This window comes from Mesocricetus auratus, unplaced genomic scaffold (assembly GCF_017639785.1).
Source record: "Mesocricetus auratus isolate SY011 unplaced genomic scaffold, BCM_Maur_2.0 Super-Scaffold_100676, whole genome shotgun sequence".
Taxonomy (NCBI): domain Eukaryota; kingdom Metazoa; phylum Chordata; class Mammalia; order Rodentia; family Cricetidae; genus Mesocricetus; species Mesocricetus auratus.
Window position 1 is genome coordinate 150,929,818 of NW_024429266.1, and position 26,360 is coordinate 150,956,177.

The 26,360-nt window shown below is 51.4% G+C and overlaps 1 protein-coding gene across 1 annotated transcript in view; it reads right to left on the reverse strand.

The window, feature by feature from the left end:
• Positions 1-21,416: 21,416 nt before the first annotated feature.
• Plxna1 (plexin A1) overlaps positions 21,417-26,360 on the reverse strand; it is a 45,199-nt gene continuing 40,255 nt past the window's right edge. The window contains exons 30-32 of the mRNA XM_040739317.1: positions 25,966-26,178; positions 25,718-25,868; positions 21,417-24,546 (exon numbers count right to left, since the gene is read on the reverse strand). Of these exons, the coding sequence (XP_040595251.1) occupies positions 24,451-24,546; positions 25,718-25,868; positions 25,966-26,178 (460 nt within the window). The 3' untranslated portion in view covers positions 21,417-24,450. The remainder of the gene's footprint in view (positions 24,547-25,717; positions 25,869-25,965; positions 26,179-26,360) is intronic.

The window sequence follows — 26,360 nt, forward strand, 5'->3', positions numbered from 1 at the left end:
GGCTCCCCCTGTGCTTTATCATAACACTGTCCTTTTTCTATGTGTCCCTTTTAAACGCTGCTCTGCAAAATGAAGTGTGTCCTCTTGTCATCTTTCCCCCCTGTTTAACAAACTCACTAACTCACTTCACTCTGGCTTAGCCCAAAATTCTTTGCTTGAGTGTAGTCAAGGACCTGACCTCACCCTTGCGGAGGTCACTAAGGTCCAAGGAAACTCAAGTAGCTTGCAGCCATGCTGGGCAGTGGACACTGTCCCATCGGCAGACTCACGCTCAGCCAATTCTAGGAGCCCATTGTGGTACAGGATGCAGGTCATAAGGTCTGGCTGCCCAGAAAGGTCTGATTATTTCAGGAAGTGTTCCCCCTTCGCGGGAAGGAAGAACTCAGCCCGTGGCTTTCTGGCTCATTGCCTCTGTGTTATCTTATTGATTGGTACCCATTGATCTCTCTCGTAGTCTCGCTGCAGTTGACCATTGGTCTGCTTTCCTTCCCTTGGCGGCTTAGCCTGACTCAGGCTGGGTTGTCTTCATGCTCTTCGGAAGGTGGGGGCAGCTGAAAGTGCTATTCTTGTGCTTCTTCCTAGTTGCAATCTCGTTTTTTGCTTCCAGCGTCTCTCCCTGGGTCCTCATTTTCAGTCTCCTTAGCAGTTTCATCCTCAATCCTTGCTCCTTTGCAGCCTTCCGCTGGGCAGCAGCCATAGGCCCCATCCCTTCTATCACTCCATCTTCAACCCCACCCTCCTATCTCTTCCCATTTTCTACATTTGAAAGCTCTCCTCTTTCTTAAGTCTTGAATCTCTTTTTTTCTAAATCCACGTCATACATGACAGCATCCGTTCCCAGGTCTTGCTGAGTCCACCTATGGATGCTTTTTACAATGGGGGACCAAGGGAAGTGACAGTTGATGGTGGCACAGGATGACCCCGCCCAGGCAGACAGTGCCTACAGTTTTAAGGAGTGCTCAGGGAACTTCTCTGGGACCGTCATGCTCTGACCCTGCCTGGTGCATGGAGCCCCAAGTTCACCGTGTCACAATACACACACAGGAACTGTCCTTGGCCCAAGGTCCAGTCTCCTCTTCTGCAGTTCAGAGGCCATCATGGACAGGAGACAGGTTCACTGAGCCTCTGACACTGCAGATGGTGTCAGGAGTCCCAGAGGACCCCCATTTTGCAGACTTTGCAGGCTCTGACTTCCTTGTGGGTTTTCCTTCAAAGTCTCAGAGAAAAATTTACTCCAAATGAAACAGCTCTGAGCTCCCCTTTCAAAGTATTTGGGAAAATAGAATAGAAAGAGAGGAGGAGCCTAATTCCACCTCCGGCTTCATACTGCCAAAGGATGACATGACCACGCCCAGATGAAGCCAGACATCTGCTGTGATGTGAGGACATGGCCAGAACATGGCTTTCAGGCAAGTTGCACAATAGTGTTTGTGTAGTTGTGGTTCAAATCTGAAGTGTCTTAGAAGTTCATATGCTGAACACTTGTTCCCCACCTGGGAGCTGCTTGGGGCGGTGCAAGAGTCTTTAGGAGGTGGAGGACAGGACGGGAGTCCTAGGGCTGGGTCTTTGGTGGTTAGAGCCACACCCTGATTCTGTCGTCTCTGTTTCCTGGTCCTTTGTGTAAACAGCCTCTGTCACACCCTCTATCATCTACATACAGCCACTCCTCCTTGCCTTCCCTGCTACCAAGGACCGAAACCCCTGAAACTGTGAGTCCAAGTAAACCTTTCCTCCCTTCAGGTGTCCTGTCAGACATTACCACAGCAGCTAATCACACGATGTGACCTTTTCCACTCCCTTCAGGTGTCCTGTCAGACAGTGTCACAGCAGCACAGAGACTAATCACATGGTGTGTCCTCTTTCTAATGTGGCCCATTTCCATTCCTTCTATTTTTGCTTTATGCTTTTCTTAGGGAGAAGGAATTGGTACAGGGGTGTGTATGTGGATTTGTGTGTGGCGATGTGTGGGGCTGCGTCTGTGGGGATGCATGTGGGTACCCAAGGGAAGTGTGCATGTGGGGTGTGTGTATGTGGAAGTGCGTCTGGAGGAGGGGTGTGTGCGTAGGTGTGTAGAAGTGTGAGTATGTGGGTGTGTATATACAGAGAAGCTAAGTATGTGGAGCAGTGTGTGTGGGTGTGTGTTTAGAGAGATGTATTTGTAGGGTATATATGTGAGTATGTGTACGTGCAGTGTCTTAGTTAGGGCTACTGTTGCTGTGATGAAACCCCATGACCAAAAGGCAAGTTGGGAGGAGGTTTATTTGGCTTACACTTCCACATCACTGTTCACCAATGAAGGAAGTTAGGTCAGGAACTCAAACAGTCAGGGACCTGGAGGCACAAGCTGACGCAGAGGCCATAGAGGAGCAGTGCTCACTGGCGTGCTTCCCACGGCTTGCTCAGCCTGACTTCTTATAGAACCCAGAAAGACCACCAGTTCAGTGATGGCACCACCCGCAATAGGTTGGGCCCTACCGTGTCAATCACTGATTAAGAAAGTGTCCTACAGGCTTGCCTGCAGCCTGATCTCATGGAGGCGTTTTCTTAACCGAGGTTCCTTACTCTCAGATGACTTTAGCTTGTGACAAGTTGCCATAAAAACATCTAGCATAGGGAATATGTATGGGGGTATTATGTAGAAATTCATATGTGTGTGAGGGTGTATGTGGGGATATGTATGAGTGTGTATATGTGGGAGTATGTGGAGGTATATGTAAAGGTGTGGGTGTGTAAATGTATATGGAAGGTTTATATGGAGAAGGTGTGTATAGGGGGTATATGTGAATATGGAGATGTATATGTATAGAATGTATCTGTGGGGACATGAATGGGGGTGTGTATGTGGAGATGTGGGGAGTGAGGGTGTATATGGGAGACTGTTTGGGTGTGTATATGTGAGTGTATATGAGCTAATGTAGGGGTGTGTGTGGGTGAGGGGGGTGTACGTGTCATCAGAGAACTCATGTCCATACACATAGGAAGAGACAGGAAAGAGCTGTGTCAGCCCCAGCCCTGGTTCCAGCAAGGTGACCAGGCATATCTCTGCATTTATTCTGTGCTCTCTCGGCTGTACAATGAGCATGTATCTTCCTAGGTTTTAGTAACTGTTTTATTAAAATAGAATAAAGCATAGGGCTCTCCAATTCAGGGTTCTCACAGCCCCCACTGGGAAGCTCGAGAACCATCTGGATTCTTCACCAGTGGTCTCTACTCGACTGGGGTGTGGGAGAGGGGACCCTGGGACTTGACTGGGGTGTGGGGCATGGGAGATGGGGCCCTGGGACTCATCTGTGGTGTGGGGCATGGGAGAGGGGACCCTTGTTCATCTGCAATGGATTTCTTCAGCTAGAAATAGCCTTTCTCTCAGGTGACCTCCTTTCCCAGGAACTCATCCACTGGGTTGGGCAGACTGGAATGGGTGGCCGAGGGCAGCTCCTCATGAGATGTTGTTGACCTAACCATGGGCTGCCCCTACAGTGTGAGTATGAAACAGAGTCATGAGAGCAGAGGGCACAGACATTTTGAAGGCAGAGGCCCTATGTGGCCTACAGGGAAGGGCTGATAGGCAGGCCGCTGGGTCCAACTCTTAGCTTCTCTAGCCCTCCCTAGCTTTGTGGCCTTGGGCCAATCGCTCATCTGTTCTGGGCCTCAGCTCCCTTTTTTGGTAAACAGGATGGTAATAGGTCCCGTGTGAGTCACAGGGCACAAGGAAAGTTCTCCAGCATTTACCCTTGCGGTCAGTATTTCTCTGAGGGACCCAGACCTGGCACAGGCCCCACAGGTGACGCCCAACACCTTGCAGCTGGGGCCATAGCTGGTGATGCTTCAGAGGACCCTCTGGGACAGACACATGTACCCACCACCCAGAAGGAGCATGGCTGGCCCGAGGGCACAGAGCAGCACCAGAAGGCCAAAGAACCCCACTCCATCTTATATCCACCCACAGTGTCATAGACACAGGTCAGGGTGGTGGCCTCTGGTCCCATCATTCTCCTGCTCAGTCCAGCACCACCACTGTCCCCATCCTGCTCCAACCTGTGCTTGTTTTCTGTGCTGTTCTATTAATTATTTTTCTCCTTGCTATGACAATCTCCTGACAAAAGCAACTTAAGGAAGGAAGGGCTTGTTTTGGCTCACAGTTATGGGACAGTCTGTCACAGCTGGGAAGTCACATGAGGCAGCAGGTCACACAGTCAGGAAGAGGAGCATGAGGCAGCTGGTCACACTGCATCCACAGTCAGGAAGGGAGCATGAGGCAGCTGGTCACACTGCATCCACAGTCAGGAAGGTAGCATGAGGCAACTGGTCACACTGCAGCCACAGTCAGGAAGAGGAGCATGAGGCAGCTGGTCACACTGCAGCCACAGTCAGGAAGAGGAGCATGAGGCAGCTGGTCACACTGTAGCCACAGTCAGGAAGAGGAGCGTGAGGCAGCTGGTCACACTGTATCCACAGTCAGGAAGAGGAGCGTGAGGCAGCTGGTCACACTGTATCCACAGTCAGGAAGAGGAGTGTGAGGCAGCTGGTCACACTGCAGCCACAGTCAGGAAGAGGAGCATGAGGCAGCTGGTCACACTGCAGCCACAGTCAGGAAGAGGAGCGTGAGGCAGCTGGTCACACTGCAGCCACAGTCAGGAAGAGGAGCGTGAGGCAGCTGGTCACACTGTATCACACAGTCAGGAAGAGGAGCGTGAGGCAGCTGGTCACACTGTATCCACAGTCAGGAAGAGGAGCGTGAGGCAGCTGGTCACACTGCAGCCACAGTCAGGAAGAGGAGCGTGAGGCAGCTGGTCACACTGTATCACACAGTCAGGAAGAGGAGCATGAGGCAGCTGGTCACACTGTATCCACAGTCAGGAAGAGGAGCGTGAGGCAGCTGGTCACACTGCAGCCACAGTCAGGAAGAGGAGCGTGAGGCAGCTGGTCACACTGTATCACACAGTCAGGAAGAGGAGCATGAGGCAGCTGGTCACACTGTATCCACAGTCAGGAAGAGGAGCATGAGGCAGCTGGTCACACTGTATCACACAGTCAGGAAGAGGAGCGTGAGGCAGCTGGTCACACTGCAGCCACAGTCAGGATGGATGCTGGTGCTCAGCTTGCTTTCTCCTTCTTAATGAGCCCAGAACCTCTGCCTGTGGAATGGTGCTGCCTGCATTTAGAGGGTCTTCACACAACAATTAATTCAAACTAGAAAATCCCCTCACAAACATACCCAAAGGTTCATCTTTTAGATCCTAAAGACTGACAAGGTGATGGTCAGTGTTAACTATCACAACTGTATAGCAAGTAACCATTCACTCAGTGACACAATCACCTTTGAAGACCTGGTGGTAACTACAGGACCAACAGACCATCACTAGGAGCCACCTCCTGCGTTCCATAGACTGGCTGGATGTCTGTCAGTTGGGCTATGCCCTTAGCCAAGCCTGGCTCCCCAGTTCCTCAACAGCCCATGGGTTGTTGACAGAATTTGGCTCCTTGGAGGGCCAGTACCAAATGTCTCCGTGGTCTTGGTGGCAACAAGCAGGCACCCTGATCAGACCCTGGCAACTATGGGACCTGAAGCTCAAGGCTCACCAGGAGGGGAGTCCTCTGTGGCTGCCATCACCACCCTGGCCAAGGGCTGAGCCTGACAAATGTGCTTATCCCATGCTCACAGCATGCCTTGGGCAGGAATCTCTGGGCCCTGTCAAACACAGGTCACCATAGCCTGATATACCTTGGCATTCCCGAGGGCTTCTACAAGAGAGCCTTGACTCTTCACTGGTTGCAAATTTGCCTAGCAACTGTTGCCAAGCAACAACCTTCAGAAAGAGAGGCCAGAGAACTCAGCGTATGCTCAAGGTTGGAATGAGGAAATATATAGGTCAGTGGGTGCTGGGCTCAGGGTCCACATGGATTCTTCTGTCCAGGCCTTACTGCGTGTCAGACCATCCCCTGCTGTGGGACCCAGACAAAGTCACATGACCCCCATTGGAATGTCAGGCTCCATCTGTTATGGGGATAGTGTCTGAGCAGGAAGGAAAGTAAGGGAGTGGGAGACTGCAGGGGCCCTGGAAGGCTATGGCCACAGGAGGGAACTCTGCATTGCACCAGAAGGCCAGCTTGGCTGGGCATCCCTGCTTCTTTCTCACTCAGATCTCGGTAGCCACCTTGAGCCCCTCCCTGACAGCTCTCCCATGGTTCTTTACTTGTTCTCAAGTCACTCACTCACTGGTGTGTCAGCCTCCAGTGCGAGAGAGGAAACAGGAGGCAAATATATGAGATATCACATCGCAAGGAAGGTGGTGAGGAGTAAATGGAGATGGACCAGAACAGGAAGATGGAACTGTCCAGAGCATGAGAGCTATGGTTTTAAGTCAAGTAGTTGGGGCTGGAGAGATGGCTCGGCAGTTAAGAGCACTGGCTGCTCTTGCAGAGGACACGGGTTCGGTCCTCATCACCTACCAAGCAGCTGGCTCACAACCACCTGTAACTCCAGGGCACTGACAGCCTCTTCTGGCCTCCACAGGCATCCGGCACACAAGTGGTACACACATATGCAAAGAGGCAAAACACTCACGTTAGAGAAAAGTCTTCTAAACTTTTCTTAAGTGAGTAGTCAGGGTAGGTAAAAGTCTTCTAAACTTTTCTTAAGTGAGTAGTCAGGGTAGGTAAAAGTCTTCTAAACTTTTCTTAAGTGAGTAGTCAGGGTAGGTAAAAGTCTTCTAAACTTTTCTTAAGTGAGTAGTCAGGGTAGGTCTTTAGAACCGAGAGCTTTGAGTGACACCAAAGCGGGGAAAGAAAGCAAAAGCCATGGGTATCTGGGGCCAAGGCACAGGTAACAAAAACTAGAGTACATAAGGTTCTTTAAGAGAATTGGGAGGTGACTTCTAATCCATGCTTGCTAGGAAAAACTATGCATCTGGCTAAAGGACAAAACAGGTGTAGCTGTGCCTGCATGGAAAGATGTCCCTGGTACCATTCCTGCAACGCTGAGCATTCAGGAGACTGTTGGTGTCCCCTAAGAGTGGTGGCTGCAGCTGCCTTATGATGAGATGGCAGGGGGACAGGGATAAGCAGGACTGGGCTGGTGGAGTTAGCTGAGCACAGAGTGGAAGCTCCTGTGACGGAGACAGGAGGGGACACTGGGAAGGAAGCCCTTGTCCCTAAGGTGGTAGACAGGAGCTCTGGAGCCCAGAGGCTTAGGAGGAGAGCTGTGTGAGAGAGAAGGGAATCTGGCTTGGTTCCTAACAGGGCTGCCCAGACTGACTATGGCCCTGTCTTTGAATCTGATGCAAGCCAAGCATGGGAGCTCATGCCTGTAATCCCCTTACTCAGCACTGGAGCGGCTGAGGCAGGAGGATTTATGCAAACTAGAGACCATTCTGTGCTGTGGTGAGTCCAAACTTAAAACAAAACAAAAGAGACAGACGTGAGACAAACCTCCTATGCTGGGACCTCACCAGTGCTACCAGGCACTGCCTTTCCTGGCACTGGCAGGGAGTCCCTTCTAGAGGAGCACATACCTGTGGCTTCCTGACCACATGACCAGAGCAGCAGAAGGGAAACACAGACACAGATAACCTTAGCACACTGCAATTGTCTTTGTGCAAGGAAAACTGCTTCCAATGGCTATGACGTGAGGGGAGTGTGATAGTGGGGAGACAATGAGAAGTCTATTTTCCTCCAAGTTGCTTTTCATCAGGCTATTTTAACACAGACATAGAAATGAAATTGAGACACCATAGTATATGGCTTAAGGAAGAAGACCATGAAGCAATGGTACCAAATATTGAGGAAATGCAAATTCCCAGTTAGAATTATATACCCAGCCAAACTGTCCCCTGAACGTTGCTCACACCAAGACCCTCCAATGCTCAAGTAGTGCCATATTTACATATAACCCATGCAAACCTCCTTTACACTTCAGATCACCTCAGGATTGCTTATAATACCATCATATGCATTTACTTATATGAGATGTAACATAGCTTGTATATGGGGTACTTACAGTGACTTGTAGTATATGTTACTGCTGTGCATAATCCTGGTTCTGTGGAAGTAGTATCAAGCTGCCCAGGTAGCACTGTTTGAGGAGGCTGGAGGAGGTGGGTTGTTTGGGGTGGGTCTTGAGGTTTATGTCCACCTTGTTCAGCATCCTGTCTCTATTTCCTCATTCAATCAGATGTGAGTGAGGAGCCTCAAACTCCTGTGGCCTCGTCTGCCCAACCATGATGGACTGTGCTTAGACGGTGAGCAAAAATAAACTCCTTTCCCTTAAATTGTTTCTTGTCAGATATTTGGTTGCAGGAGGGAATTAAGAATCTACTACAGAAAAGCTGATACTGAGGCAGGAGGATCTTAATAAGTCTGAGGCCCATCTGGAGAACTATGTCAATGAAAAATAAGTATCCCCAAATGTAAATGTAAGATAAAATACCTTGAGACACCCAAGGCCTCATCAATGCTGCCCCCAACCACCATGAACACTCATCAAGGAGCTTCCTAGGAAATGTGCCTGGCCCACAAAAGCACCATCCAGGAAATAGAGGCACGGGGACCCCAGGCCCTGAGGCCAGAACATAGGAATGAGGTTAGCATCCTCCCTAAGATGCTGAGGAAGTCCCAAGACCATAGCAAAGACAGCTAAGACATACAGGCTCCAAGAGAGATGTGGACAATAACAAAGGTAAACTTGTGTGTTACCTAGTGTGTTTGAGTAACAGTAAAGGAAAACCAGCCCTCCAGGTGGGGCCGACCCAAAGGGGAAACAATGTAAGAAAAGAAGGCACGGTTAGACTGAGAAATGCCCCCATAGGCTCAGATATTTGAGCACTTGGTCCCCAGTAGGAAGTGTTGTTTAGGGAGGTTTAGGAGGTGTGGTCTTGCTGGAGGAAATATGTCACTGGGGTGGCCTTTGAGACTACATAGGCTCTCCCTGCTTCCTGTTTGCGGTCTCTGCTTTGACTTGCCACTGAGGGTGTGAGTGCTCATCTTCCTGCCCTGGCCACCACGCCCACTGCCTGCTGCTGTGCTTCCCTTCCACAGTGGACGCTGACCCCTGGGACCATAAGCCAAAATAGACAGAGTTAGCTGAGACACATAACTGTGCACAAGTAAAAGAACTGAAGATGGGTGTGCAGGCTCATACCTATAACCCCAACCTTCCGGAGACTGAGGCAGAAGAATCGCAGTGAGTCTGAGGCCAATGGTCTACAGAGTGAGACAGGTCTTTTCTCAATAAAATAAAGTAAAAATAAAAAGGCTGCCTTGGGATGAAATGGGCATATGGGTCGAGACAGAAGCTTCTGTTTGTTGTGGCAGTGATGGGTTGGGACCCGGAGCCTCATGCTTGTTGGGCAAATGCTCTACTACTGAGCCGCATGCCACTCCAAGACAGATTTTTGTTATAGGGGTGACAGCCCTACATGCTGAGTGTTTAAATAACATATTTTATTGTGGTTAGAAAGTAAGGGTTAAAAACTGAGTATAGACAACATTCTCTAGTGCTGAAGCAATGAAGCAGCTGTGAGGCCATGGAGATGACTCACTAAGCCTGACAGCCTGAGTCTGCCCTTAGTACCCATGTGCTGTCAGCTGTCCTCTGACCTTCTCGAGTGCCTTGGCTTGGGTGCCCACACACACATCTGCACACAATATAAACAAACAAATGCCCCAAACCACAACACGAATGCCCTTTGTCTAGAAATTTTTATGTTCTCTTTCTCCTCTACTTTCTCTTTTTGCAGAGCAAAGGTATATTTATTAAGGAAAAACGAGAGAGAATCTATGAGAGTGGAAGGGGCTTAAAAGGAGTCTCTCTCTCTCTCTCCATCTCTCTCCATTATATTTTATGTGTATAGATGTTTGCCTACATGTGTCTGTGTGTCATGCCCTCAGAAGTCAGAAGAGGGCAGCAGACAACTTGGGACTGGAGTTACAGACAGTTATAAACCACCATGTGGGTGCTGGGAATCAAACCCTGATCCTTTGAAAGAGCAGCCAGTGCTCTTAACCACCGAGTCATCTGTCCAGACCCTAAAGCTTTAGTTTTTTTAATTGTGTATGTTTATTTATCTATTGTGTGCACACATGGGTGTATGTAGGTCAGAGGACAGCTTGCAAAAGCCAGTTCTCCTTACATTTTGTAGAGCCAGTGATGAAACTGGGGCCATCAGGCTTGGCTCATTACCTGCCAAGCTGCCTTGCCAGTCCTGATGTTCAAACTCCCTGGAAGAGCATGATGGTACTAAGAAGAGCTGGGGATAATTTGATCCCACCTAACTGTTCCAACCCAACAGGAGAACAGCACAACCCTGAGGATTTTTCAGGCCCTCCTGTGTGTGGACACACTTTCCAGGAACAGAGCCCCAGAAAAGCAACCCTCTGAGGTAGCACATGAAGCTTAGGCTTGTGTCTCTGCAGTAAAAGGGGGCCCAGGTGGTCCTTCCAGGCTAAGTGAAGCTAACCTGTGACTCTCCAGCAGGCACTGGAGGCTTCTCCATGGACACCTGCCCTGGAGAAGGCAGCTTCTGTGCACTAAGGATGCCTGAGTGGCTCCTGTAGGGATTGCCTAACAACAGTAACAGGTGTGCCAGCATCCTGGCCATCAGCTGCAGCAGAAAGAGGAACTAGACTTCAAGGAGAAAACTGGTAATACAAACCATCAAGAATGGTGGCAGCAGCCACAGTGGCATGGGAGGCCCCAGATAGAATAAGACCCAGCTGGACATGTCAGTATGGATGGCCGCCCAGCTCTTAGCCAGCCTGTGATGTCACTTGGCACCTGTACACCTCTGGGGGGGCTGGGGTGTCCCCATAGGTCCTCTCTACAAGCTCTGTACCATCTGAATCAAAGCTGGCCTGACTGGCCACTGGAAGCTCTGGTGTCTGCAGCTGTCTGCCTCTGGCTGTGTTTGGCCAACATAGCTGAGCAAAGCCCTCACATGTCATGTAGACTAACCTGAGGGGTCACATACCAAAGATGGCACAAGGGAACTGAACTGGGTAGACGATCTGGACCCTCCTGAAGGCCTTGTAACAGAAGTGGACCTGGGAGAGTGACAGACCGCTGACCCCTGAGAAGATGACAAGAACTCACCATCAGTAAATCACGGAGTGTTCAAAGTAAGGCACAGCTGATGACATCATTTTAACCTTGAAGTATGGGCATACCCCACCCCAATGGGGCAGGAGGACTCTTCTAGAATTAAGACATGCATGCATGACTGAGCCATGGGGGCTCAGCACACATCAGGCAGGCAGGGGAGCAGGGGCCCATATATACTATGTGCAAAGACCATATTTCAGGGCAGAGTCTGATAGTGGGGCATTCATTTTGCCTCCTGAGATGTTTCTGGAGCCCTATGTAGGTAGGGTGCAAATGCCTGGGGTTCAATTGGAGAAAAATGGCAGTTCTGGATGGTATACTAGGTTCTAGAGACTTTGCAGGCAGAAGTAAGCCATGGGTACCAGGTCACCTTGGGTGTGGAGGGTCCAGCTAACAGACAGGGACCCATTCTGCTGTCCTGGGCACATACTGGGCATTCATTGTTTTCTGTCTGGGTGTGCTTCCTGACCTTGCTTAGACTGCCCAACTGCAGAGGATGGACACCAATTGCATATGAGAGGAATCCCATCCTGCTGGCCAGTGTCTCAGTCTCACTCCAGGACCCAGCAGACACCTAGACCTGGAGCTCAAAGGGGATCCAAATGCAAGTCACAGAGGCCATGCAAACTGACAGGTTCTCACAGCTCTTCAAGGAGGCTGGGAAAACTGGAACAAGACAGGAAAAGCCACATCCAGGACCATAGCCAATGCCACCACATAACTACTGAGAGGAACCAGGGGCTCCCACAGTGGGGTGTCCTTGCTCAGCTGTCTCTCAGCAAGCAGTTCCTGAAGGCCTGGGGGTCTCAATGAGCTGATTCTGTGGCCTGATTGCATGGGTGGAAGGTCACACTTTGTCAGATAGCTGGCAAGATAAGATACACCAGAGAGAGTTGATATCAGCAGCCACAAAGGAAGAATCGGGCGCTCCCAGCCTCTCTAGCCCAACCGTAATCCACAGTGCAAAGGTAGTCATTCCAGTACCTGATGCACATGCCCTAGCAGGCTGGGACCTTCAGACTCCAGGCAGTCTTCCATAGTGTCATGGGCTAGGAGCATTTGGGATCCTGGAGATCACTCAGGCCTGGAAGACTAATGCTAGGAAGAGAGACTTTAGCTACTTTGGAACAAACTTCTAAAAACAGGCAAAAAAGAAAAGAAAAGAAAAAGAAAGAAAGGAGGAAGAGGGAGAGAGGGAAGGGAGGGAGGGAGGGAGGGAAAGAGGGAAAGAGGGAGGGAGGGAGGGAGGGAGGGAGGGAGGGAGGGAGGGAGGAGGAAGACCAGCCCCTTCAGTGTAGCCTGAAAGGGATATGGGAGATGCTTAGCTCTGCAGGCCACCCAAAGCCTGGATGGACAGTTCATAACTGCGAGTGCTTACAGGGCCCCTGACTGGGCTTTTGGCTCTCTGGTTCTTCTGTATATGTTTAGGGACAGCTGGTCACAGCACATCTTGGGTGGCCATGTCTGGCTGGGGCAGTAGGTCTCTCTTTGTAAGGTCTCATATCCTCCTGCAGGTGAGAGCCTCCTAGTGATCCAAGACACATTGAGGCTGCATCTCTGCCATGCCTCAGTGGCCAAGTCAGTTGACCAGAGGTGAGTGTGAGGGAGTCAGAGTCTCCACAAGAGGAGCAGGACAAGGTGGGGCAAAATGATAGAGAGAGGCTCTTCTGCAGTCGGCCGGCCATTTATACAGCTGGGAAACAAAAACCTGAAGCCCATGGTGAGGTCTGCATGGGAGGACCACATGGAGTTTGTACCCAGAGCTACCAGTAGGACAGGGTTGGCAGCTGGTGTCATAGAGGAGAAGCCAGTCTTGTGAAAGGTTTGCGATTTCACCAATGCACTGAAGTTCTGTTTGGGGCTGGAAGAAAGGGTTTGGATTGGGAATCCTCGCCCCAATACATACACAGACTGAGTAGTGGCAGGGTCCTCATTGCAGCAGAGTTGAGCTGGGTCTTTGGAGACATGACAGCATCACAGGGCTTTGGCCTCATCTTGGATGACTCCACTGATAAACTCCTCAGTGCCGTGGTAGTGTCCACAAGTGATAGAATTAGGGTGCTGGAGAAATAGCTCAGCAGTTAAGAGCACTGGCTGCTCTTCCAGTGGTCCTGAGTTCAATTCCCAGCAACCACATGGTGGTTCACAACCACCTGTAGTGAGATCTGGTGCCCTCTTTTGGCCTGCAGGGATACATGCGGATGGAACACTGTCTACATAATAAATAAATAAATAAATAAATAAATAAATAAATAAATAAATCTTTTTTTAAGTGATAGAATTAGGAGGTGTGGGGCCTACATGGAAGAGGTTGGTTGCTAGGGCCACACCTATGCAGGGGATACTTTGTGCTTGGCCTCTCCATTCTCTCTGTCTTTGCTCCTTGGCCAATATGAGGTGAGAAGTTGTTTTCTGTCATGTTCTCCCTCCTTGATGTCTGGCTCCATCCCACCATATAGCAGGAACAACCGGATTAAAATCTCCAAGATTGTAACCAAAAAATGTTTAGGTAGTTTTCCTCATATATTTGGTCACAGTGACAAAAAAAAAAAAGACCAACACAACAACTCATCGTAGTAGGTCCTGCAAATCCTGGGCCCTATTGGAAAGGTCCAGCTTACGGGAGATGGGCTTGGTGCATTTGTCTAGTCACAAGGATGTATAAGCTCCACGTGTGCAAAGATTAGCATGTGGTAATTCTTTATGTATCCACTCAACAAGCGAGCACTGAACACCTACTGTGTGCCAGGTTCCACCCTAGGAGCAGAAGACATCTGGGATGGAGACAGAGCAGACCCTGTCCCCACAGGCCAGCAAAATAAAACAGCTGTGATGGGGGAAGCCTTCTGTGTGATGTGGAGACTTGAAGTTCAGTGGCCACCAGGAAGGCAATGCTGATGTACCTGGAGAAAGAAGAAACAGGCCTTTCAGAGTAACCGAACCTGATGTCCTTTCTAGAACCCAGGGGCAAGGCCAGTCCTCAGCGTCCCCCACTCCCAGTGGGTTGGTGAAGATTCTGCACCGAGTGAGGGTAATGCCCACTCCACGATGGAAGATGCTGCGAGCCAGTGACTGTGGAAAATGGGAGCTTGGAAGTTGGCAGGAACTCCAAAGTCACGACCACCCACCCGAGCTTTGAGAGCCTCTGCCTGCAAGATTTAATGGGCCTTTAGCAGCATGCTGAGAGCATGCTGGAACCAAGTGGCTCTGTGCTGGCAGCTTCCTAATCCAGGATTAGCCCACCATGGGATACAGCCATGGCTTTACCCTTTGTGTTGATGTCCACAAGTGAGAGCCTCAGAGGTCCCTGACTTGTGGGCAGAGACCTGAGGAGACAGTCTCAGGTATAGTGGTGTGTGTGTGTGTGTGTGTGTGTGTGTGTGTGTGTGTGTCTGTCTGTCTGTCTGTCTGTCTGTCTGTCTGTCTGTCTGTCTGAGACTGCTGAAGTCTCTAGGTTGGCCATGTCAGCTCTGAGCATACTCTTAGGCCCAGGTGTCACGTCAAGCTGTAGATAGGGGGCCATTTGTCTCTTAGGAGGGATGGCCACACTCTGCAGTGCCATCAGGCTTCTCAGGCTGAGGTGACTGAGGGTGAGAAGCAGATGCTGGTTACTACATGGGACAGTGGACATGCCTCATGTCTTGGATCCCAACTCTTAGAATCAGCCTCATAGCTGGTAGCCCAAAGAGACACCACACCTCTTTCTTCATAGACTCTGCCCCTTGTTCGCAAGCAAGCCAAACCAAACCTGCCACCTCTCTTTCAGGGAAGAAAACCGGCTCTGTGGATGACCCTAGTGAGCCCCACAGTGTGGAGCAAGTTCTGATCTGCCAGATGTCACATGTCTGTCAGACATGTAGCCAACCCTCAGAGAAGGGAAGATTGGGACCCTCGGGTCTGTGTCACTGCACTGCCGTTAGCCTGTGTGTATACTCCCTGCTCAGATGAGTTTGCCAATGTGGCTTCCTAATCGCCTGTGACTCCTGATATTGCCCCACAGGGAGGCAGGGTGAAACCTCAGACTTAAAACTGCCTCAACCCCATGCTGCTAAACAAGCCCTTATAACTGTTTCTGCTTTGAAAAGGGTGTTGGTTCCAGATCAGCTTCCCAAGAGGAACGGCTATTCCCTTCCTTTTCTTCTTCCCCAGATGGCTTAAGGTCATGGCAAAGCACGTGGGTCTCCTGACACTAGGAAAGAGAGCTCAGGTCCCTTGTCAGCTCCAGAGGAAATGTCACCTTGTACAGCTGGACAGGTGGAGCCCTGCACATCACCATGAGTGATGTGAGCACACTCTTGGGTGCCATGTCTTATGCAGCTTGGGTCCTGGAACCCCAGGAGGACCAGTGAGGGAATGAAGAAAGAATAGACACACAGACGTGTGCACAGTAAAGCTGAGATTGCGTGGAATCCTGCTTATCATATTTGTTAGGTATAGCATGAGAGGAGGGGTTTTGCTAGTCTCTGTAGGCTTCTGTAGGTGACCAGCCTCAGGCTGTAAACATCTCAGAGGAGGAAGCTGCAGTTGCTAGTCTGTACACACTGATAATCATTCATAAACACTGCTACTTGGGCAGCTGAGGAAAGCTTTGCATTCCCCTGGGACCTGGCCCATAAGGCTTTGCTGATACCCTGTGGGTCTTAGCTTTGGAGTCCTTGGCAGAGCCACGCCCATGTTAACAATAGACATTTACTCAGGACATCACTCAGGCTTCTTTGGCTTGGCTTTCTATAGTGTAGTTATAACTCTCCTCTGTCCCTCAGCTCTGAATGGCCCTGACTGTGAGTCACTTGTTCCTCGGCCCCCAGAAGCCTCCTTCCCTCTCCTCAGTCTCACCAGTAGAGGAGGGTTTCTCTTGCCTGACTTCTGCCCCTGCCTGTTGAGCTCTCTCCACAAACCCTGCCCGTGGCACTCAAGGCAGCTAGCATAAAGGGTTAGAAGCTCTTCCCTCGCACACACCACCAGCATGCTTCAAACTGGAAGTCAACCTGGTTGACTTTTTCATAACCTTTCACCCCACTCCTGCCGTAACCTTGGGTGGGGTTCAAGTCCATCCCTTTTACTGTGTGATAGAGGCTAGTGCCAAAGTGTAATAAGGAGATAGCCTACCCACCACATCAGTGGACATGAGTGCATCTAAGTTATTGACTAGAGAAGTGGATTCATTGGTCTTCTAAAATGATATTAAATTCATGTTTGTTTATGAGCAGGATGCGGGGGAATACATGTGGGTTTCAGGGATGGAACTCAGGTCATTAGGTTAGGTAGCAAGTGACTTCATCAAATGAGCCCATTTTGCCAGTTTATGGCTCTTTCTTGAACTACAATTATGTGTCTGTTTTAGTTAGGGTTTCTATTGCTGCGAAGAGACCACAACCATTCTTATAAAGGAAAACATTTAACTAGTGCTGACTTACAGTTTCAGAGGTTTAGTTCATTATCATCATGGTGGGTCATGCCAGCATTCAGGCAGAAATGGTGTTGGAGAAGGAGCTGAGAGTTCTACAACTTGATTGGTAGGCAACAGGAAGTGAACTGTGTCCCATACTGAGCATAGCTTGAGCACATAAGACCTCAAAGCCAGCCCCCACAGTGATACACTTCTTCCAACAAGGCCACACCCACTCCTAATAGTCCCACTCTCTATATAGACCTATTCACACCACCAAAATGTCCTTCCTGCTGGGCCGTGGTGGTGCACGCCTTTAATCCCAGCACTCGGGAGGCAGAGGCAGGCGGATCTCTGTGAGTTCGAGGCTGGGCTGGACCGATAGCCTCCAAAACAATACAGAGAAACCCTGTCCCATAAAAACCAAAAAAAATGTCCTTCCTCTGGTGGTTCAGTCATGACCAATGAGCAAAAAGTTGGAGGAATGTCTCAATTCTTCATTGGAGCCTAACAGGGCCCCAACCTGGACTCCAGGCTTCAGTTTGTGTGAGCCTAGCACTGGGTGTGCTGAGTTCCCTATCATGCAGATTTGACATGAAACCACAGCAGGCAGCCTGGAAAAATGAGGGATCTGGGAAGGAGAGCACAGGGGGTCACAGAAACAGTAGGAAAGAGACCTTGACTGGGGACAGCTCTAACTAAGGATGGCAGCCAGACCCCAAGCATCAGGAAAGCTGGTAGACTGACCCTAAAACCAGGTTCTATTTCAGTTTGAAGATGTGAAAACACATCTCTTGACTACAGTTAGCACTGGTGACAGGAGTCCCTCCTGAAATGGAAAGCCCTATGTTGAGGAGCTGGGTGGCCTATGTTTGACAGCTACAAATGATTGGAGCAATCCAGGGACAAACGAGACTCCTCTGCCACCATCTGACAATCAGATGCCTTCTTACTTTTCAGCTTCTCAGGTAGCAGGGGAATGAAAAACACATGTACAGGCACACACATACACACACAAATGCATGCACACAGAGACTCTGGCTGGTGCAAATCCACACAAGAACCCTGGAATGCAGCAGGTTATGTTGGGCAGCCTCCAGAGAAGATCGAGCACTCCTGGACTTTTGATCTGGTTCCAAGCCCCCAGCATCCTTGAGCAAGCTCAAACAGCTGGCAGTGCACCAACCACAGAAACAGAAAGGCTGCCTGGAGGCTCCCACCTTTCCAGGTTGCTTTGAAACATGAAGAGATGGGGAGAGGGTTTAGGGCATCCCTCAGGTTTTGGTAGACTCTTTCCTCTTTGGGTTTGATAGCTCTTCCCTGATTGGTCCCATTTTATATCTTATTTGCATGCATGCAATTCAGCCAATCAGAGTTCACCTGTCCCAATATATGAGAGTTACCAAACTCTCCTTGCAGCATGTTTTGAAGAAGACAAGAAGGCTTGAGAGTCCAGCTCCTGGCTCTGGTCCAGTTTCTGGGTCCTCTGTGGAGAGGGAAGACTTCTCTCAAGATTCAGAGGAGGCAGTCTTGTCAGAGGCTTCCATGCCTGAGGACACCAGAAGCTGCAAGCTTGCTGACAATTTCTGGGCAGTGTTGTCAAGCCTGCTAAGGACATGGATCTGTAATGCCTGCAACTGCTCTTGGTTGGTACCCTGCTGCCACTGAGGATCTCAGGATTCCCACTTCCTTTTGTGTGAATCATTATCTTTTTTTTTTTTTTTTTTTTTGAGAGCCTGTCCTGGCACTTGCTCTGTAGAACAGGCTGGTCTCCAACTCACAGAGGTCCACCTGCCTCTTCCTCCTGAGTGCTGGGAGTAAAGGTGCGTGCCACCACCGCCCGGCTATGTGAGTCTTCTTTAAGTGCCCTCATACCCTCCTCTGTGTGCTCTCTCCCTTCTTGGAGGCAAGGTGGGCCAAATAAGGGAACTGATCATCTCAACGGGGCATCAACGACTGGCCAAAGAAATGATCCCACCCACCTCATTTAGTGAACCAATGAGTTTATCGCTGTTACTTGAAAAAGTATGGGAGACTTTGGTGGCAGAACCACTGAAAGGCCTGACCTGGCATGGGTGACCACTCTCAGAATTTGTATCCCTGGAGCTCCCTGCGCAACTTTCAGGCAGTTCCACTGGAAAGTCTCTTCCTTAGAAACTGTCACTGCTTATTTGATCTGGGGAAGGTGCCTTAGGGACCTTATAGCTTCATGAGTCTTAGGAGCCTCCCTTTTCTCTCCAGGAGGTGGTGTCACAATGGCAAAGAAGTCGGGTTCAGGATTGTGCAGGCCAGGACCTGTGCATGGTCACAGCTCTGAATGACTAGCAAAACTCAGGCTAAAGTGCATGGACCATTTTCTTGGTCATGTGCCTATCTATGTCCAGCCAACCAGAGCATCTCTTTCTCCAGGCCAGCTTAATTGGTTCAAACAGGTGCAGCTGCCCTGAGAATGGCTAATAAAATCCCCACGTGAGCACCTGCTGACCAAAGGGGCTTCTTCCCTGCAACGTGGTGGCCACCAGGGACCTGATTTGGAAAGATGTGGAAGACAGGAGAAAGGTGGGGTGCTTATGGCCCCATACAATCACATCGATCCAGGCAAGAATGAAGTCAGGCAGTCTTGGACCTTTGTAAAAGTCAAAGCTCTCTCCCCTAGCCTACCATGTTACAAATAGAAGGGCATCGTTAAAGGACATGCCTGGGTGTTTATTGGGGGGTGGATTATGAACTAGATGCAGCCATCATGGCCAGAATGCCTGATTCCCAGCAGACCCCTTCTGTAAACATCAGCCAAGTCTCTCAGGGGCAGGTGGTAGCTTCGGATACCTGGTCTTGAGAAGAAGGTTCCCTCTGCCTTCCCAGTGTTTGGGAGTTCCTGGGCACTGTCCTTGCAGAGTCTCACTACAGATAAGAGCTTCAGGAGCCAGGACAGTCAAAGAATTAATGCAGGCCCCTCTTGGGTCTCTTGGAGCAGGTATCTCATCTTTGTCCCTGGCCTCCTTCAAAATGAGCCAACAGTGGCTGATTGCTACCCGCCTGGGCCACACTGAAGAAACAACCATCCCCAGGGTCTGGGCCATGACCAGATCTGCCCTGTATTGTATCTTGGGTCCAGCATAGCTTGAAGAAGCTATTGTCTCCGAGAACCTCACTCCAGGAGACCTAGGTGCCCAGCCAGGTGTGGCGGGTCAGCTCATGGATGTTGGCCACACAGCACCCCAGGTAGATGTAGCTGTGCTATTGCAGGTGCTTCTCATCAGCCTCCAATGACCAGTCCTGTAGTCATTAAGAGTAAACCAAGTCAGCTTCCTGCTTCCCAAAGGCTGGCATGCCCATTCCTCTGCAGGCAGTCTGTCTTGGCTCCTGCCTCATTCAGGCCTCCCATAGGTCTTTACATTGGCCCTGGTGCCTAGGCCACTCCTATCTCTGCAAACGGTCCTTCCTTCCTCTGGGACTACATGATTGACAGGTCTCCATTCTTTCCCCAGAGGCCATCTCCTGCCCTTGGTTGGGTTGGTTGGTTCCTGATATGGCTCACTGAGCCTCAGCTAGACTTCCTCCATGCACTGGAGTCTATCAGAAGACATCTTTCTCGCACCTCTGACCTGGTTTGTCTTCTGCTGGAGTCGTGGCTGCTCTGGGGCCCAAGGGAGATACAGCAAAATGTCCTCTTGATCCAGAGTTGAGGACTGGCCTTGAGCCTCTGCCACCCAGACCCCTTGACTGCCCTGCTCAGAGCCACCACAGCCCTGCTTCTATAAACTGTGTGGCAATCAGTCTCTGCTTGCCCTAATCATGCTTGATCACCCCGTGCAGGGGCACTGATTGCTGCTTTGAGAGGTTGGCTCACTCCTCGGTGGCAGGGCCAGAGCCCTTGGCAGCATAACGAGGGTAATTGAGGCAGGGCTGATTGTGCCAGAAAGTTGGGAGGGCTCAAGAGACATAAATGGGCTATGTCACACCCCAAACGGAACCACATTTGCTAAATCTATTTCCCATGCAATTTCATGGTGATTACGTTGCCTTTTGTTGTTGTTTGAACTGTGGAGGCTGTCAGGACAGAGCAGCTGGGAATGGAGGAGCACTGATTGTGACTTACGGAATGCCACTGGAGTTCAGAGGACTGGAATGAGACAGGGGCAGGCAGGATGCTTCAGAGCCTGGACCCTCTGCTCCGTGGCCTTGTGCAGTGGATGAACAACACAGCACAGTCATCAGACATGGGTCCTAGGTCCTGAGACGCTCCCACGGAGTGAGGCACCTCCACGGGCAGTGAACGCTGCCTCCTTCAGTGCCATTGCACCCAACTCCACAACACTGCCCAGGTGAGGGCAAGATTGGGCACCTGAGCCAAGTCATGCAACAACAGACTGTATGACCCCTTCACTCACCCCATTAAACTGAACGAATGTGCACAAGAGCTGCCCCACCCTCGGCTCCTTAGTGCAAGGCCATGGTGAAGACAGGCCCCTGGCCAAGCACTAGGGAAATACTACCAACTCTTTGTGGGCAACTCAGGATCCCAAGGCCACAGCCCTGGGTCATGCATGCACTTCTGGGTTGCCCTGAACCCTGGGGACAGAATCTGTTTTTAACAGGGCCTCAGGGGGTCAGCCTTATAGATGAGCATGTTCCCACTGGGGATTGCGCATGGTCCTGTCACACAGGCTACCATGAGGATCCCTCTCTGTCCCTGCCCATATTCAGATGAGAGGGTGTGCTGTTTTCAGCTGTAAATGGGGCTGATGGGACACATGGGTCTATTAGGCTTTTGGGTGCACTGCCGGTGTGTTCACCTCCAGTCTGGAGGGCAGAGGTCTCAGGGTGCCTGATGCCACCGATGAGGCACTGCCCTGAGGATGTGACAAGATCCTATTTCTGTGATCACCTCTTGGACCCCACCCCACTAGAATAAGACCCAGAGCCACAAGCTTTAGCAAAAATGTTTAATCTCTCCTTAATGTGTGTTTATTTACAAGTACTAAATCTGAAGAACCGTAAAATAGGAAATAGCCGTATATTTACACATCTGATGACTGAGTATATCAGCTCTGCCGCTTCCAGAGAAGCAATGGCCGAGGCCTGGTCTACTCAGACTGTCCAAATGACTGGTTTTTTTTTTTTGTGGGGGTGGGGAGGGGAGTAAAGGGAGTGTTCTGTGGCATTAAAGGACAGCTAATCATGGGCTTCACCTTAAAAATATCTTTCTCTCTCTAAATATATCTACTCTAGCTTGTGTAGCACCGATGTGAGCCACCAGATCCAAACTGGGGGAACTGGAGTAGGGGTGGCGGTCGGGCCCCTCTGTACCAACAGAGGTTGCTGGCCTGCGCCTGGGATTCAATGCTGTGCCTCCTGGGAACACATCAAAGCCCTCATCCCTGCTGCCCTGTTTAGCTGTCCAACCATAAGAGGGTGGGGCAGCTAGAGAGCACAGGGCCAGCCCAAGGCATGTGGAGGCCAGGCACCCAGGCTCAGCTTTTAACAGCCCAGGCACTCCTGAGTCTGGGTTCAAAGGGGAAAACCAGGCAGGTTAGGGCTTTGGGGACAGAGCCCATGGCAGGACGGCAGTGCCAGGAGTGTTAGGGCCAGGCTGGCTGGAGTAGTGTTTGGCCACCTCCTTGGGCCTAGAACTGTAGAGGGTGGCCCTGAGCATCTACTGCCCGGTGCACAGTGGGCTCCAAACACAAGCTGTATCTAAGCTGGAGTGGAGCCCTTTGCAGGGCGCCAGAGATGAATGGCTCTTGAACACCAAGGACAACAGATGTCAGAGCCCAGTCTAGGAGTGGCAGGGAGGTGAGGCCTGGCCCTGATGGCTGTACCAAGAACAGCTAGGGCAGCTTGCATGTAAACAGATATGCTAAAGTGCTTGCCAACAGACGCCCTGGGGAGGCTGCTCCAGGCCACCTCACCACCCACCTATGACAACCACATGGGTGAGGTGGCCTGGTAGGGTAGTGTGAGTCTGGGGGCCTTGGGTAGGGTGGTGGGGCTGGATAGTGAAGGCATTGAGCCTAGAAGCTGTGCGTGGTCCAGGCAGAGCTGGAAGAACTGGGGGCTTCCATCTGAAGCCAACATCCAGGGAAGACTTTAGGGGAAACTGAGGCTCCCACCCAGGCACAGCCTGGAGGCATCAAAAGGAAGAGAGGGGTATATTCATAGGTAAAACCCCAGGTAACAGGGGCTATTGAGAAACGGCTATATCTAGGCTGGCTAGACTTGGCTCTGACCCCCATATCAGCCCAAAGAATGAGCCACACAGACACCTGACCAGAGCTCAAGGCCTAGGGTGCCCAGGCCCCTTGATAACCATGAAGGAGGAGCTCCCTGAGTCCTTGCACCTGCCCCCATAGCAACCTAAAAGGTGCAACTCTAATCCGACCTCCACCCTGTCCCATCTGGCTCCCCAGCTTGGAATGTGAGGGACCACAGGGCTAGGAGCCCATGGACGAAGGGTGTGCTGTCCCCAGCACTGAGGCTGGGCCTGCCCACAGTTAGCTGTCCCTTAAAATCCATTATAATCTTTAGTACCATCGAAAAAGTGAACTTGAAAAGGGGATAGGCCGCTTGCTTGCTTTCCCAATGACTAATTAATTTAAAAAACATTAAAAAAAAGGGTCTAACCACCTCTAGTATTCAACACTTGCAGTTCGAAAAGATCAACTCAGACTAAACGCTAGCACAGTCATGCAGGTCCACAGCCTCTGTACCCGAAGTTGGGGCAGCCGGTAGCTTGGGCAGCGGCTTCTTCGGTCTGCGGGAAGCAGAGGCCACATCAGATGGCAGCTCCAGGACCCTTGGCTTTGCTCTCTTCCACCTGGGTTCCTCCTGAATTGCCGTCCTGTGTCTCCTCCCTCAAGTAACTGTACAGCACCCCACTGGGGCCAGGGCCACATATACATATATATACACATACATGTATATATGTACAGGGTCCATTAAAAATGTGTTCTGTTGCTTGTTGTGGGCAAAGGTGGACACAGCTGACCTCCGGTCCCTTGGGTCACTGTCCACAGCCAGCAGTGTGGCAGAAGTGCCCTGTCCCTACTCCCCAGAGCAGAATGCAGCAGGATTTCTTGTTCCCTTGAAAAGCAGTACCCAGGTGTCCCACTGTGGGGGACCAGGACACTGCTGAGATGCCAGAATGGAAGCCACTGGGGAGTGATGGGGCAGGGAGGATAGTGGATGGTGGTCTGCTATCCTCCGGAGCTCCATGGTGGGCTGAGCCAGGAGCAGGAGGCAGGGAATAAATAATGGGAACATGCACTCTGACTGGAGCCCCAGGCCGGGAGGCTCCCAGAGGCACAGCCCTGAGGACAGAGAGGGGTTTGCCTAGCCGTAGTCCGCATGTCACTCACAAGTGTGGTTCGCAGCCCCTCCATAGGAGGGGAGTAGGGCCTCTCCGCAGGACGTGGCACTCCAGCCTTGGCCGCGCAGAGCACGCGGTGAATCTGAGGGTGGTGAAGCACGGGGTACTGGAGTAGAGGCTGGTGGACAGGCCCAGGCTGTGGCTCACTGTGCCCAGCCAGCCCAGGGTATCTCACCTCCCCCTCAGACTCTGCCTGCTGGGAGCACCTGGAGAAGCCAGGAACTGCAAACTGGTCCAGCCCCTTGTCCTGGTGCCCTCCCTATGGAGGGCTTGGCCTTCTATCTCGGCCCCTCAGAGGCCACCTCTTTCCCAGGAAGGCCACCAGCAGCTCTTGCCAAGCAGCAAATATCCCTGGGCAGGACCAGGCATGCTTTGCAATCCTTGCCCCAGGGCAGCAAGCCCTAGGCACAGAGGTGGCTCAGCAGGAACCCTCATATCCACAGCGGTAAAAATCGGCCCTGCATGGCAGGGAGAGGAAGGCGAGGGCCAGGACCCAACTGCAGCCCCACAGCTGGCACTCGGCACAGGTGAGCTGTCTCCTGGGTCCCCCTTGCTGCCCTCCTGCTCTGCCTCCTGCTGGGTGGTCATGTCCAGGGCTCAGCTGCTCAGGGCCATCGTGTCCACCACCTGCTCCAGCTTGCTCCGGAGCCGCTGCCTTCGTGCCTGCTCGTCTTTTTCCAGCGCTACCAGAATCTGCAGGGGCCAAGGGGGAATAGGGTCAGGGTGAGGGCTGAAAGTTCTCAGGGAAGCCTGCATGGACAACTCAAGTGACACTGCTATGCCTAGTGGGGGATTTGGGGAGCACTCAAGAGTTGATGCTACCAGTTCCTAGCTGTGCAAACAGTTCTGGTCCAGATTGCTATAGCACTCCAGAGTGAGCCCCTAAGATCACCACTTCTACCCTCATCCCCTATACCAACAGGCTCTGGCCTCTCCCACCCCACCCTTTCGGGGCTCTGTGTGCCTTCTATAGCAGCACTCTGCTCCCTGCCTGCCTTCTGATGTGACATGGTCACTGCCCTTTCCTGTTGCTGAGTTTCTCATGTTCTTAGATCGTCTTCTTGAGGATCACACCTCTACCTACAGTCATCTGGCTCCCCATACCTCAGTCTTTGTGGGAGCCCAGGCTCAGTGTCCCACCCTATGCCCTCAATCACCACGGCCTGTGAGCCCTTCCATGGTGGTTTGGTGTCCAGAGTCCTTCTGAGCCCATAGGTCCATGGCCTTAGACCTGCCTCTGTGGCTTCTCACCTCCAGACAGGCTGTGAGACTATCCACCTCACTGGCTCAGCCCAGCCAGGAGACCACAACTTCCCTGCTTCTAGACCTATAACAATCCATCTGGCTCAGGGACATAGCCAAGTTCAAAGTCTCCACACCCAGGTCACCCTGGCCTGTGTACATCATCTGTCTATCCCCAGGTGGGCCCTAGCTCAGCCATGTGAACTCTAGGGACCTTAGCCAGCCAGGCCCACTCTGCCTCAGTGCCTTGGCACCACCCAGTACCCACTACACATGTCCAGCCTGACCACTGACCACATATGCTCCAGCCCAGAGTAGAGACAAGTCACCCTAGAGAGATAAGCCAGGAACCTGTTCCTGGGCAAAGGACAAGAAACTTCCTGGCAGTACCACTCCAAGCCAGAAGAGGCTGACAGCTTGTGCCTAGCTCCAGAGATATCACTCAGCCTCATAAACTCTTAGCTATCCATTTTTGGAAGACACTGTCACCTTCTATCTCCACCCTGCCCCAGAGTCCCTGTTTTCCTTATCGTCCCAGAAAAAACTGGATGGTCAGGTACAGAAGCAAAAGCAAGTATTGGGCCACTTCTGATGCAGGTAGAGCCGAGGATCAGGGACACACCTCATCCTTGTACTTGGCGATGTAGGAGTAGATCTCATGCAGGGCACTCATGCTATTGAATTGGCTAAGGTGCAGCCGGGACTGCTCTGCCAGGTAGGCGCTCATGTCTTGGTCGCTGATGGCGGGCATCTTGGCGATGTCAGCATAGTACCTGACAGTAGGTGGCAGGGTCAGTGCGGGTAGGGTTACAAGGCCTACCCACCCACCAATCTGTGCCCAGGTCTGCATGACCCCTGCTGGCCACCCACCTTTCCACCCAGCTCTTGTAGTTGGGGATGTCCTTAGCATAGAGCAACTTGTTGGAGGGTGAGTCTTTGCCCAGCTTGTGCTCTGATGTAGAGCAGGAGTCCATGAAGGTCTGCGCCACCACAGAGAGGCAGGCGTCCGTGATGCTGTTCTTATGGATGTCAAACACAAACTGCGGGTTCTTGATCACATTCACCCAGAAGCGCAGGGGCAGGCTGTGGACAAGCAGGCCCAAGACTGCTTAGAACAACCCCTCTTTACCCCACTTTCCCTCTGTAGCAGCTAGAAGTGAGGTCAACTATGCCACAGGCCCGACCCTGTCCTTCAGAGAATGAGGGGATGTCCACATGCCCGAGTGGGGCAGGCCCCTCACCCCACTGGCCACCTGGTGCCTCCC